This window comes from Sphaerodactylus townsendi, linkage group LG14 (assembly GCF_021028975.2).
Source record: "Sphaerodactylus townsendi isolate TG3544 linkage group LG14, MPM_Stown_v2.3, whole genome shotgun sequence".
Classification (NCBI taxonomy): domain Eukaryota; kingdom Metazoa; phylum Chordata; class Lepidosauria; order Squamata; family Sphaerodactylidae; genus Sphaerodactylus; species Sphaerodactylus townsendi.
In genome coordinates this window covers 8,169,891-8,184,199 of record NC_059438.1, presented here as the reverse complement: position 1 = coordinate 8,184,199, position 14,309 = coordinate 8,169,891, and the positions used below count along the sequence as shown (strand labels likewise).

Genomic DNA, 14,309 nt, shown 5'->3' with positions numbered 1-14,309 from the left:
TCATATATATGGGCCTCCAGGTTTATGAGCCCTTCCCCTCCTCCCCAATGGCTACAGATTTGGGTTTCTCCTGTGGACAGAATGTAGATCAGTGATTTTCAACCTTCCTAATGCTGCGATCCTTTAATACCCTCATGTTGTGGTGACCCCCAACCCTAACATTTATCCATTTTACAGATGGAGAACACTGATGCAGAGAGTCTTAGGCGACCCCTGTGAAAAGGTCGTTTGACCCCCAAAGGGGTTGCGACCCACAGGTTGAGAACCACTGTTGTAGGTGTTCTCCACACGGGAATGGACTTGTGTATTTTTCTTGTTGCAGGTAGTGATACAGTGCAGCAGTAACCTAGCAAAACCAAATGGTTTGTTCATCATGACCTAGTTCATCATGACCTAGCAAAACCAAATGGTTGCCTCATAAAAGACCCAATATACAAGATAAATGATCTCTAAGCAAATTTAAAGGAATATATATACACTTTCTTCACACTGGCAGAGGTACGGAGGCCTGCACAGCACCCTAAGAGTCAGTCAATTCAGCACTCAGGCTGCTCAGAAGTGGATGGGACGCAGCAGCTTTCTTAGTCCCAGAAGTGGGCTCTACTTCTTCCGAGAACTCAGGTCAGCAGGAGGTTGTGAAAGATTGTCCATTTCCTAGCTCTGTTCCACCTCATCTCCTCTGGTTGCCTCCATGCTGCAGCTGCCTGGCATCTTTGCAGGCTTGCTGTCTTGGAGGGACTTTCACTTCCGCATAAACGACTTCGGCATCTGGTTTCATTTCCCTTTTGTGAAAGTGGAGGTCAGCATACGTCACATCGCCGGGTTGGCTGACTAAGGGAGGATGCTGGCAAGACAGGGCCGGGAGAACGTTAGTGCTGTCCTCTGGAAAGCATTTGGTTTCCCCAGAAAATCACAGCAATGTGAAGTTTGGCACTACCACCCTGCTTGCTGCTTTGTTTGCTCAGCAACTGAACAAATCCTTTTCACAGCCTTTACGAGTGAAGCTACCTTATTCTAAATCAGATTATTGGCCCATCAAAGTCAGTATTGTCCACTTGGACTGGCGGAGTTGCTATGGGGTTTCAGGTGGCAATCTTTCACACCACCTACTATCTGATCTTTAATTAGAGATGCTGGGAATTGAACCTGGGAACTTCTGCATGCAAAGCAAAGGCTGCTTCAACTGAGCCATGGTCTCTCCCCTTCTACTCATAGCTTTGGCAGCCAGCTGATTGGAGGTGTTCCTTCAACTCCCTCCAGATTGCTTTGCTAGTAATGTTTTGGTCACTGTACAAGATGTCAGCTGGTGCCCACAGGTGCAACTTCCCTGGAGCTGTTCAGAGCACAGTGTCTGCAGAAGATGCTAGAAACCCAGATGGTTTATTTCAGGGCTTAAGCACACAATCCTTGTTTCCCCATGTTTACGTCAAACAATGCATGTTTCTTTAACAAATGCAGCTGTATCAAGGATTGCTGTATCAAGGAAGAGAGTGAAATGGGAGAAGACAGGGAAGGAAAGGTGAACTCTCCTTAGTGGAAAGAAAACAAAGAAACAGAGCTAAAGGTTTTCTTCTCGTGCTTTTTTCCTTGGTTAAACAATCTTACAGACTGCATTTGCAAGACAAGTTATTTAAAATAAATATTGTGGGTTTCAAGGAATGTGGAGTTGAGCCTTTGCCTGATGAAACTCCAGCCGAAAAGGACATGGTGGATTTTTAGGATGAACAGGACCTTCGGATTCCACGGTTTAACAAAGAGTAGGGAGAATCCACTCTGATGAAATTCTAGTGTAGCCTTCAACATCCAGAATGGATCTTACCATCTTTGCTGGGCATTCCGAGGCTTCCGGTGTGCCATGACAGTGGAGATAGTCCCACACCAGAAGCCTAGGCTAAAAAGCCTAGAAGGAGCCTAGAACCTTCTCTTCCAAGCTCTGGAACTGACAAAAATGAGTTGCCTATCCAGAATCCTGCATAAATCCCCAAAGTGGACCATGTTGCAGAAGCTGGATTTAATTATTGTATTGTGCAAAACAACCCTCCAACTTACCAGTGCAACTTCTTTGGCTGAAGAATTTTCTGGCTCTGATCTGCTTACTGGAATTTCCAAAAAACATAGAAAACAAATTGATTAAAAAGTGGCTCTTCTTGGATGAGCATTAAATGAACGGAGTAAGTTAGTCAATTAGCATCCCATTTGAACTTCTCGAGGACACCACCGTGTGGTTCCAAATGTGGGGTTTGGATTCTCTCCTACTGTCAGAGTGGCTAGTTAAAGGTGGCCCTTCCTCTTGGTTGGAAAATTCCTAGAGATTTGGGAGGGGTACCTGGGAGGAGGGAGTTTGGGTAGAGGAGGGAGCTCTACAGGGATATGATGCCATAGAATTCACCCACCTCCACAAGCATATCCACCAAGAAACACGGTGCGGCTCATGGGTTACCTAAGAACTAATGTCCAGCATGACGAGGTAGGAATGGAGAACAGGCTCGTATATTGGACAAAATGTGTTTTGGGGAGGAAGGGGGTTATAATTCCTTTTTTTCAACCACCCAGTACCCATTGCTCTCATTACAATTATGTCCTCAAATCCAGCACTAATTCTCCCTCACAGAATTTTTTCCTCAACAGTTCGATTATATGGGAGACATTCAAAAGTGCTCCTTCAGGGCACAGGTAAGGTTTGCTCTCTGATTCTGGCGACTCCAGCTCCTGAGAACCAAGTCAGCATCTTTGGCAATTTGGCAAAGCCTTCAGTTCTGATTCTTGGTCACTGCAGAGCACAGCTGAATTTTGGAAACTGACTTTTAGAGACATAGATACAGTCAGTCCGTACAGAATACAGATACAGAATGCAAAGAGAGTCCTGCTAGATCACTTTCCTAGCCACTCATGTGCTTCCAAGAAGAAGGGTTGTCCATGCTGTTGGCCACGCAGCAGCAACTAGTATACAAAGGTACACTGCAATGAACAGGGAGGTTCCATTAAGCTATCATGGCTACGAGCCCCCCGGCAAAGTTTCCCAGCATCTCTTCTTATAATAGAAAGATGCAGCATACTTCAGATTGCTTAAAGGCAAATGGTTTGTACGTGTCATGGGAGAGAATCTTACCTCTGGATCTGCGCTTCCACATAATGACACCAGCTATAAGCAGCAAGAGGATTGTAACTCCTGCCCCTGCCCCGGCTCCAGCAATAGCGAGGCTGGTTCCTGGCTTGTCGTGTTCTGCATTCTGGGCAGTGAAAACTTCAAAAGAAAAGAAACAAGGTGTTTAAACACAGAAGAAATTGTAACATGCAGCTAAGTCCTTTGAGGGCGATTCTTTTCAGGTGCTCCAGAGCCAGCTATATGTTACGGTCTTCTTTATGTTTCTTCTAAGGGATCTTTTCTTCTTTTGCAAATTTAGCTGCTATACTTGCTTTAGCAAGGAGAAAAAGTGTGCAGGGGAGAGAGAATTGTTAACCCTTTTCTCCTCTGCTGTTTTATTAAAGAAAGAAAGAAAGAAAGAAAGAAAGAAAGAAAGAAAGAAAGAAAGAAAGAAAGAAAGAAAGAAAGAAAGAAAGAAAGAAAGAAAGAAAGAAAGAAAGAAAGAAAGAAAGAAAGAAAGAAAGAAAGAAAGAAACCCAAAACCTGGCTCTAGAATATGATAAAGCCATTCTTGCAGCTAAATTTGCAAGGGAAAAAAAGTATTTTTTAAAACACACACACTATTTTGTGGTTGAAATATGCATGGAAGAAGCACAGCTGAGCCCTGAGTAGGAAGTTAAGACTCTGAAACTTCAGGTCCTGATCAAAGACTTGTCAATCATGTTTGCTGACAGAAGAGAAATTTCCCACAGCCAGACCAACCTCCCCCTTCCTTCACAGCATTTGCTCAGACTTCTAGCATTCTATGACAGACAGATCCTCTCCCCTCAGCAGCGTTTGAACATGCTGTGACATCACAGACACTTATTCAAAGATTTGATCCAGTTTCTTGCATAATTCTAATGTCTCTTGAGTAAGGATAACATTTGAAGACAACTGTGAAGACTGGCCATGCCTAATTCCTGTATTCTTGAACAACTGAGTGTACATTGATTATAAAAAAAAATGATAACACCGAGTCCAAAATGACCACCCGTGCTCTTCAATGTTTCCCCTTGTTGTTCTCTTTACAAAGTGTGAAAACAATGAGTGTGAATATGACAGGAAATGAGCAAAAAATGAGAGTTGAGGTAACTCTTGCCTCCTGTAGCAAAGTATACAAAATATTATACTTTCATGGGCCCCTTTATACATTGATCTTTGAGCTGCGAAGGATTCTGGATCATGGCAAAAACTCTTTTCACCTGGGACACTAATCAGGATTTTGGGATCTCCCCACTGGGTCATATGTGCAGAGAGCATACCGGGTACTTTTCTGTCACTACACTTTGCAAGATTGATGGTGGGAGAAGGGATGCGGGGAGCAAAAGGGGACAAAATGCTGAGGGCCAAGGTTGCCCTGGGATAGGGTTGCCAGCTTCATATTGGGAAATTTTAGGGATTTTAGGGGCGGAGCTTGAGAAGGACAGGTTTGGGGAGGGGAGGAACACCAGTAGAACATAATGCCATAGAGCCCATCTTCCAAAACAGCCATTTTTGCCAGGGGAACTGATCTCTGTCGCCTGGAGATCAGTTGTAATCCCACGAGATCTCCAGCCACCACCTGGAGGTTGGCAACTTCATCTCCCACCCTCTTGCCACCCACTGCTGCTGGTCCCCTGGCCAGGAAGCCGCCCCAACCACCACCCACATCCAGGGGCTTGGGCAAGTTATATGATTCGTTTTCACATATACTTAAGTTGGATTTGAGTGGTGGGGGTGACCCATTGTGACAGCCCCAGATGGAGGTCCAGCTGTTCAGGGATGCTCATCTGCTTTCCACTGGATAACCGCTGAACACAAGCTGAGGGACATAAGCTGCTTCCCCAGGGGGACATATTTATCCTTTTCTCTGCTCTTCTCGTAACAGCTTACCAGTTGTGATTGCAACTTGAGAAGCTTTTCCTGATCCCGTCAGGTTCCTGGATCTGATCCCCACTCGGCAACGGTAGTTCCCTGAATCACTCACGGAAGCATTCATGAGAGTGAGAGAAGTAAAACCTCTTTCTAGGTCCAGCTCTATTCTGATGGAATCTCCTGAGCTGTTCAGTTCTGATCCATTTCTATACCATCTCACGTGCATGGAGCTGTGGTCACTGACGGTCCTGAATCGACACTCAATGCTGACATTTGCCCATTCCGATTCGCTGATATATTCTGGAGTCTGATTGACCATCAAATCAGTAATCCCTGCCCAGTAAAAGAAAATATTAATCAATAGCCGACGATGCATGGCAAGGTTCTTGTGAATTCAAGAATTGCTCAGGAAGTCTTTGTTTCAGCATTTCTACCCTCACACCTCCACCTTGTTTGCAGTGTGGCATTTATTGCCCATCAGCAGGCTTTTTATTGCATCAGGGGCGTGGGGCGTTTCGCAAGTCCTCTGTAGCACATGTGTGCTTTAATTTTTAATATAATCTTTAATTTTGATCTTTAATCTTATCAATAGATCAATCTATCAATCTATCGACAGAGCAATATATCCGCATAAAAAAGGCAACCTATTGAAGAAAAATCTTCAATATGGCATCCGTGCATTTTGCCTGAAGACTGATTGTCTTTTATGATGGGAAGTCAGGGGGGAGTGATGGCAGCGTTCAAACTGCAAAACCGCAAAAAGGACAAAGTGAACTGCCGTTTGCTAAGTTCCCCAGGTTCGTGATCGTCAGTCTCCCAATGTGCTGTAAACCCAAGCGTCAGAATCGACGGGCTTTTCCTGGTGTGGTTTGGAATCACTGACTGCTTTGTGTATAAAACTGCAAGGTCAGTTTGTTGATCAAATGCAGGAGCAAATCATGTGTTTGGACTAATCAACTAGTCTTATCATGTTTACATTTTTTTAGTGTTAGTATTGATTCATCGATCTATCAATATGGTTATTTAATTTTTTAAGATCTAAAGATACGCAAGAACAGGGAGGCCATGGACAACAGAAATGATAGGGCAGGGCAAGAAGTGGGAAGTAGTCGACAACAAGGAGGAGGGCGAGGGGGAAGTGTGTAAAGCAGCACGAGGGAGTTGGGGGCGGGGGTAAGACTAGGTGGACTGGCTGCGGGTGGGGGGGAAGAGGTCCAAAGCAAAGCTGTGCCCACTGGTAAATCTGTCCTGCTCTGGCAGGAGAACAAAATTAAAATTGTGCTATAAGTGTATTTGCTTGCCGCAGAGAGAGTGGAAAGTGAAAGCAGGGCTAGAGGAAATACGTCCATACAAGAGATCTTGCCACAGCAGACATTCGCCTCCACCACACTGCAAACACCTTGTGCATAACCAGCCTTTATCTCTGTTAAAAGCACCATTCATTGCTTACTGTAGTAAGTGGTGAATATGAAAGATCCATACTTTAAGAGAAAGTCCAGGCTGCTATACCACTTTGTGATGACGGATAGTATGTTTATTGGAGTGGTCTGTTATTATTTTTAAAACCATGCCATTGCCTCTGCACATCAGGAACACGGCAACAAATATTGCACCTATCCTGCCAGCTTTGTGTTGGCAGGTTGTTTTGATGCAGGAAACTATTCAATGCCCAAAAAAGCATCCATTAGTTAATTTACCCAGAATCCTGCCCCCCAAAATGATGTCAGCTCTATTGCAAAGTACAATAACCAGCAGTTTTAAACATTACCAGTGTATTGACTTGGATTATCTGATCTGTGTGACAGTAACTTTGAGGCTGTGCCCAGGGCTGAGGTTGAAGATGATCTGGAAGCTCCAACTAGTACAAAATACTGTGGCTCATTTACCCAGACCTTGTCAATTCACATATTCAATTAAACCAGTGCATCTGCTGCCTACTTATTACTGGGTCCAATTCAAGGAGCTAGATACCACCTGCAAAACCCCTTCATTGTCTAGGACTCATGCATCTTTAGGACTCTCCCTCTCAGTCCGCTCCTGAGAAGTAATGGTGTGTATTAGACCAACGTCTACACCAAATACCATCATGCAAACAGATTATATCAGTACCTGTCCACTGCAGAGCTTTTTCAGTGGTGGCTCCGCTGTGATAGAACAACCTTGCTATGCAGGACAGGAAGGCCCCCTTGTTATTAGCAAAGGCAGCACAGGACCAAATTTATTCAGGCAGGTCTTTTAGTAGATAAAAGTTTTTCCAATCATCTGATTTAATCTGCACAATGTAGAAGTTTTAATAGCTAGTTTTATTTTGTTGTGTTTTGTAAAACAATGCAACCTGCCTTGAGTCCATTTTATGAGAAAAGTGCACTAAAACAAATATCTCAAATAAAATGAGGAAAAACTTTGCTAAAGTCTCTAGAAAACAGAACAAGTTTGCACCTATTCCTAAATCACAGGCACTAGCAGAGGAAAAACCAACAATCCTCTAGGAAAGAACAGAGAAAAGTGGCCGACTGGGTAAGCAGACAGGACCAACTTGTATATGCAAACGTGAGTACCAAAAATGGAAACTTTAAGAGGAAATGGTTTGGAGAAGGAATGCAAATAGAAATTTATCACTTTTGTCAAGTGAAAAGTGGTTTGGGACATGGGAAACTGATGGGCAGGAAAAGGCTAATTATCCTTCCTCTACCACTTCTCCTTTCTAAATTGTCTGTTCCCAGAGCAGCTTTGCCTTGGAAGAAGAAACCACCGGGATGTTTATTACCCATATATAATGGGGGGTAACACTTTCTTTTTGGGGGCACCAGTACAGATATCTAGTACAAGGTGCTGAAAACTGCTTGCAGCTACCAGCAGATTTGAGTTGAATTTGAAACTGTTGAACAAACTGGTGGAAATAGCAGTAATAGAAACAAGCATACAAAAGAAATGAGCTGTGCACTTTGCTTGTGTGAGAAACAGCACTGTCTTCACTGATCCATTATTGGAATATCCATCATAGTTCTGAAGAAAAACTGGAATGTTTTTCCTTTAGGTTCATATTTTTGGTCAAATTAAATAGCTTATTATTTCAAGATATGTGGATTTCCAGTGAATTGTTGGATAGCTACGGATGTCACACAGGTCTACCAGTCTCCACACAACCACCGCCTATGAAAGAATTCAAAGCTTCCCACAGTACAAGATGTGATTTTGAAGAAAAGATTTTACCATCAACAGTCAGTTGTGTTCCATTACTGTGAAAGGTAGCTTCACTGTCACCAAGAGTGCATGTGTACATTCCAGAATCTGCTACCTCCGTCTTGTTCAGAATCAAAAGACTACGTTTTTCTTCTTTACTTGTAATTATTGATGTCCGGTTTGCGGTAGTTAATACACTGCTTGTTCCTCCCTTAGACCACTCAATATACCAAATGGACAAGTTTATCTTTTCCTTAACAAAGCACTCCATGTGCACTGTGGAACCTTCCAGAACATTCACAGCAGCTGGTGTCTGGGTTACGAAAATGTCCTGAGGTGCCTTTGGTAAGTCTGAAAAACATGAAAAAACACTATCAAGGACAGCAAATCATTTCTGAATGATTACACACACACACACACACACACACACACACACACACACACACACACACACACACACACATAATCTCTAATCTGGAAATAAAGAACAGAAAAGGAGATCTAGAAATTCTAAACCAAGGACAGCTAAAAACCACATTACTTTCTCTGCAAAAACCGCAGGATTTATAAATTTTGCAAAGATTTGCTTAATTCTTTTCTCTCGAAAGCCATTATTTGCCTTGATAAGCCATATTCAAGTCTCTTTGAATGAGACATGCAACAAAACCAAAGGTTTGCTTCTGTTTTCTCAGCAGGCCTTGACTTAAAATACACACACACATGTTCTGACCCCTTATATATTAAAAATTTGTAACATATAAATTAGGGTTGCCAATTCTAGACTGGGAAATGCCTGGAGATTTGGGGGTGGAACCTATGGAGGATGGGGCACAATGCCATAAAGTTCACCCTCCAGAGTTGTTATATTTTCCACAAGAACTGGTGACTGAAGTCTGAAGATCAACAGCACTTCCATGAGATCTCCTGACCACTGTGTACAGTTTCCGTGTGTTGAAAAAGAAGGACTTCACAATGCATTTTAGCGAGAGGTGGTGATTCAGAAAAGCCATATCAGCTTTTTCAGGTTTTTAATGTACCATTTGGCAGAACACGGTTTGACTTTTCCGGCTGGTGGGGCAAGAGCCTCAATTGAATGCTGGAGCCCAACAATCAGTTGAAGCTCTGCCTGCCTCCATTTGCCAGACTTGGGAAGCCACAGCAGGGAGCGCAGAATTTCGAGTGAATGGTGGACTGAAGTCCAACATTTAGTTGAAGCTCTCCCCGTCATGGTTTTCCAGGTCCACGTAGACTTGAGAAACGGTGGCATTAATTTGACTCCAGACCAGCATTCAGTTGAAGCTTTCTTCCCCACCCTCCCGTCACTGTTTTCCAAGCCCTACACATTCTTAAAAAGGACTTTTAAAAGTACAAACCTGCTGCCCCTGCAGAGACAGTGAAAGCAGTGCCTGTGCTGCTGTAACAAGGGATCGACTGATTGATGCCATTCGTAAGCGGTTTCTGCTCCAGACTTACAGAACAGTTTTTCCCGAGGACTGTCAACCAATGTAAACAATCTCTGTCAGTCTACATCCATTTTAATTGACTCATTTATGAAGCCTCCATCTAATTACCTGTAAACAAAACAGTTCTCTGGGAATGGATATTCGTCCTTTGGTTTTGTGTGGGTTTGCTGCAGGCATCATCGTACCAAGAAATCCCACATGACTGGGGAAAGGAAGACTAGAAATGTTTCACTAAATAAATATGATGAAGACCCAATAAACCAAGGAGCACAGAGGGCTGCAAACTCCAAGTTGGGAAATTCCTGGAGATCTGGGGCTGGATCCTAGGAAAGGCAGGGTTTGGGGAGGGGGGGGGGACCACAAAAGTGTATGAAGCCATAAGCCCCACCTTCCAAAGAAGCCATTTTAATTCCAAGAGATGTCCAGACTCCACTTGGAGGTTGGCAACTCTATTTAGAAGACCAGTCATATTCTACCCAGGAATATCTTGAGATAAAAGGGGGAAAAACCATCTGTCCTCATTACTTAGGAACAGGATGTTTCTTCTGACCCAGCAAAATGGTCTAAAAGATATTACATGGGAGAGGATTTTTCTGCCCTTTCCCAGATAGATTGCTTTGGGCTGCAGAAAGCTTAACTTTTAACCAGGTGTCTGGAAGTAATTAGGAGGGCAGGATGTCAAAGGGATACAGCGAAATCTTATTGGACTAGATAGCCACACATGCTACTCATCTTCTGATTTATTCACTGTCTGCAAGTCTATCACGTATTGCTTAGAACGGTCATTGCCCTTTTTTTCGCTTATCAGTTAATGCGCCTCAATGAAATATTTAAATTGTTTCCAATAAATTGCAGAAGGTTCAAACTGATCGTACGTCTTGTTCCATCCACAAAACAGAAATCAGTTTTGCACCTTCGATTTGCCTTGGGGCCATGCAGGGAAGGGAGAGGAATGTTTAATCCCTTCAAGTTCCAATCAGTTTTACTACTCAAAACTAGTTTTCCTGCGTTGTCATTAGCACTTTAAAGGGGAGGGGGAATGCGTATTTTTAAGCACACATATTTTCCCTTTAAAATACAAACACAGCAGGGAGTTCCATTTTGAACAGTGGGCATGGAAGGGTTAACCCCCCCCCAACCCCCTTCTTTCTTTGCACAGCCCCAGAACAAACCTAGGGTTAAGCTGCATCTAGTTTGTATTGTAATTTAATTGTCATCTCATATCAGCTTGAGCCACTTGTCTGTTCCTTTTCAGTGTGGCCCACGGGGATAAAGTAGGGCCCAGATTTACAGAGATTGTTCACAAATATATAAACAAATTGGAACAGAAATGATATTTTTGTTCAATATTCATTGCTGCAAGCTTTTCAATAGCAAAATAAACCAGAAGCATTTGATCTAATGCTAGATTAACACGTTTTGGAATGCAATTTACCTTTCACATTAACATTATTATTATTATTATTATTTTATTAAACTTATAGGCCGCCTTATCCCCGGAGGGCTCAACATGCAGTGTGCCTTTGAAATGTTTGGGGAAAATATCGAATAGCATGAAAAACACTGAGGTTGTATGGCAGATTGAATAATTTCATATTAGTAGGCGGATAGATTTTGTGCAGTGTTTTATGTGTTTTGTAAATTACATATTTTTCTGTGTTTTCAATATTACATATTTATACGTTTTGGAAAAAAAGAGAATGAAACTCACACATACAGCAAGTCTGGAACAAAAAGGAGAAGGAACTGGGAGGTCTCAATAATGACTGCGCAGTTTTGTTAACTAAAGTTATGTTAGTGCTTACAACAGCTCAAAACTTCCAAGAAGTTCTTCACAAGCAACACAACATATTCCTAGACCTGGGTAACCAGGCCCTCTAGCTCAAGGCTAAGCTTAGAAGGAAAGGGGCAGCCGAGTTTGTTGTACATATTCCTGTGTTGTTCTCTGGGTACATGGGAGTGTCCATTCCTTACCCCAAAAAGAGGCATGTCAAGAAGGTAGAAACTGACTAATGTTGACTCCACCCCCCAACCACACCTCTGAAATGCCGTCACTATGCTGGCAGAGGCAGCAGGGACGCAGGAATGTCGATAAGGCACTTTGTGTTGAATCTGGCCACTGTGGAGGGCTGTGGCAAACCCCCGCCAGCATATTTAACCCTCTGCCACGGAGGGCAAATAGGTGGATTCAGGTGGATTCAGTCCCCCACCTTGTTCTTAGGAGCCAGGAGCCAAAAATATATGGAAATGTGTAATGGACAATAGCAGTTTTTAGATCTCAAAGTTTTTCCTCTTATATTTTTTGCCATCGCCATTGAGGCAAGAAGGAAGCATAGATTCACGGTTAAGCAAAACCGCATAAGACTATTGAGCCACGGAATAAACTCCCTGAAGTGTGGTCAGGATCCATTTTCCCCAGATGTTCTTCCAAGAAAAGCTACAAGGAGCATCTGGCAAGGTTCAGCATCAATGACCAGTCAGTAACATGGGGTGCTCAAAATGGCTGTACCATATGACCTGACAGGTGGGTCTCAGGATCTTTTGCAAGGTCTGGGAGGAGGCAACGAACACTCGCTCCAAGTTGTGGTCAAATCTTGCACTGCCCTGGCCTGCACAGTGTAATTGCACCCCTCTGCAGTGCAGTGACCCCATACCTTGAGTTTCATTTTGCTTCTCTGGTGCCTCCAAACACATTATTCTCCAAGAAGTGGCTTGGAGGGTTACTTCTGGTAGCTATTTCTGGTAAGCTAACTGTAAGGACAGAACACCCTGACAGTGAGTACTGGGGGAGGGGGGGGATTTGCCCTCCAGGGCTGATCTTTTCCACCTGCTCAGCCCAGCCCACAGCTGCTTACCTACCCACAGATTTGAAACTGCACACTATTTTGTTAATTTGACTGCTTGGTTTTTTGTATCATTTTGGGATGCTTTATGTCTGCCAGCTCTCAGTTCTTTTTCGACAGAAAGCCAGGATATAAGCAACAATAAATAAATAAAATATCGGCCAAGCATGGTCTTTCCAAGACCCAGTTTTTGTGTGACCTAAATGAAATGCCACTCCCTCCTACGCCAAGAGATGACATGTGAAATCTCAAGACCATAATTTACTTTCTGTGAAGTAGATGCTTCCTCATTTGGGATTTTTTCAACATCATAGGAATCGCATACTACCACAGTATTGCATATAGCCACTGTAAGAACTGATCTGTACATTGCACAGAATGTATTTATTTTATTTCGTTTATGCCCTTCCCTTCTTTGCAATGGGAACCCAAAGCTATTTTGCGTGGTTTTCCTTTCCTCTGTTTTATCTTCACAAAAACCCTGAGAGGAAGATTGAGCAGAAGATGTGTTATTGGTCCAAGATCTCCCAGTGAGATTCCATGTGAGAATGGAGCTTTGAACCTGGATCTTCCAGCTTCCAGCCTAACCAATATCTCCTGCAAGGTGTTAGACTTCTGGTCTTTATCAGATTTCTTTCTACTACTGTAAGGGATCTCATTTTGGAATGGCTCCTCTCTATAAAAACTGGTCCCAACAAATGGTAAATTAGCAGAGATAAATTCTGTGTATACCTCAGCTTGTTCTTTACTGTCTAGGCATGTCTCTGTGGGAGTTTTTAATGGGTAGGAAACCTTCAAAGCAGCAGTTTGAAGTGGTACAGCCCCTCCATGCTCTGTGCAATATGTAGACCGGTGGTTAGATTCCATAAGTTTAAAACTGGCTTTTTAACAGAAAAGAAAAACAAATGCTGAAAAGGAAACTCACCCATGCACAGATAAGGGAGAAACAGCAAAGGCAGAAAGTGGGTTTTGTCTGCCGGCAAGCTCCTCATGTTGTCTTCAGAAAAGTTACAGCTTCGTATAAATAATACCGCAGTGCTAACAAACCGGTCTCTACAATAGTGAGCTTCAAGCACCCGGGTAGTTGTCAGCCTGGCAGGCTCACATGACTGGAAAACATATAATAACCCCATGGGCTTTCCCCCTTCCTCGCCTTTCTCACCCCTCCCATTTTTTGTTCCTCTTTTCTCTCACATTTTTTGCCCAACAATCAGTATCAGAACCTTCTCATTTACAGTTGCCTTCGTTTAAAGGTGCCCGGCTAATTTTCTCTGATCTGCCGCAGGTAGAAGTCAGTATGGGAGATGAACATGCAACATACTAAACAAGGAGCTACTGACCAACAGCCAACAATGTGATCCTAAGCACTTCTGTTGGATATTCAAGGATCTTGAACCCTTAAGAGCCAGCCAGATTCTTGATCCAGAAATTTAGCAGAGTGCACTAGGCAGTGGTGGGATCCAAAAATTTTAATAACAGATTCCGATGGTGGTGGGATTCAAACAGTGGCGCCGCCGCACACACGCACCTCCAGTCCCTATTGGGCAGGGTGGTTGCTTCAGTAACCCCTTCTCTGCACTCAGAAAAAATTAGTAATTAGTGAGAACTGGTTGGATCCCACCTCTGGCACTAGGGCTTTCTAGCCTGTGCGTGCCAGGCTCAAAATTGTCTATTCAAACTAATATACTGCATTTATTGTAGGAACTCCATTTCTAGATAGGATAGAGTACATGTACTTTCCTAATAATCTCTGTCGCCTCGAGAATAGTTGTAGCAGAGGGACATCTCCAGCCACCACTTGGAGGTTGGCAACTCTGATGTAGATGCAGCCATAGGCTT

General features: G+C 43.2%; 1 protein-coding gene across 2 annotated transcripts; it reads right to left on the bottom strand.

The window, feature by feature from the left end:
• Positions 1 to 443: 443 nt before the first annotated feature.
• On the bottom strand, positions 444 to 13,567 carry LOC125443718. 2 transcript variants are annotated; one of them, XM_048516010.1, is made up of 7 exons: positions 13,396 to 13,567; positions 9,538 to 9,657; positions 8,195 to 8,515; positions 5,000 to 5,314; positions 3,110 to 3,244; positions 2,050 to 2,096; positions 444 to 844 (listed from the first exon to the last, which is right to left on the bottom strand). In XM_048516010.1, the coding sequence occupies exons 1-7, from the start codon at positions 13,460 to 13,462 to the stop codon at positions 671 to 673; spliced, it is 1,179 nt and encodes a 392-aa protein (XP_048371967.1). In that variant the 5' UTR covers positions 13,463 to 13,567; the 3' UTR covers positions 444 to 670. The 2 variants fall into 2 exon arrangements, with proteins under 2 accessions (XP_048371967.1, XP_048371968.1); XM_048516011.1 differs by lacking the exon at positions 9,538 to 9,657.
• Positions 13,568 to 14,309: the final 742 nt, after the last annotated feature.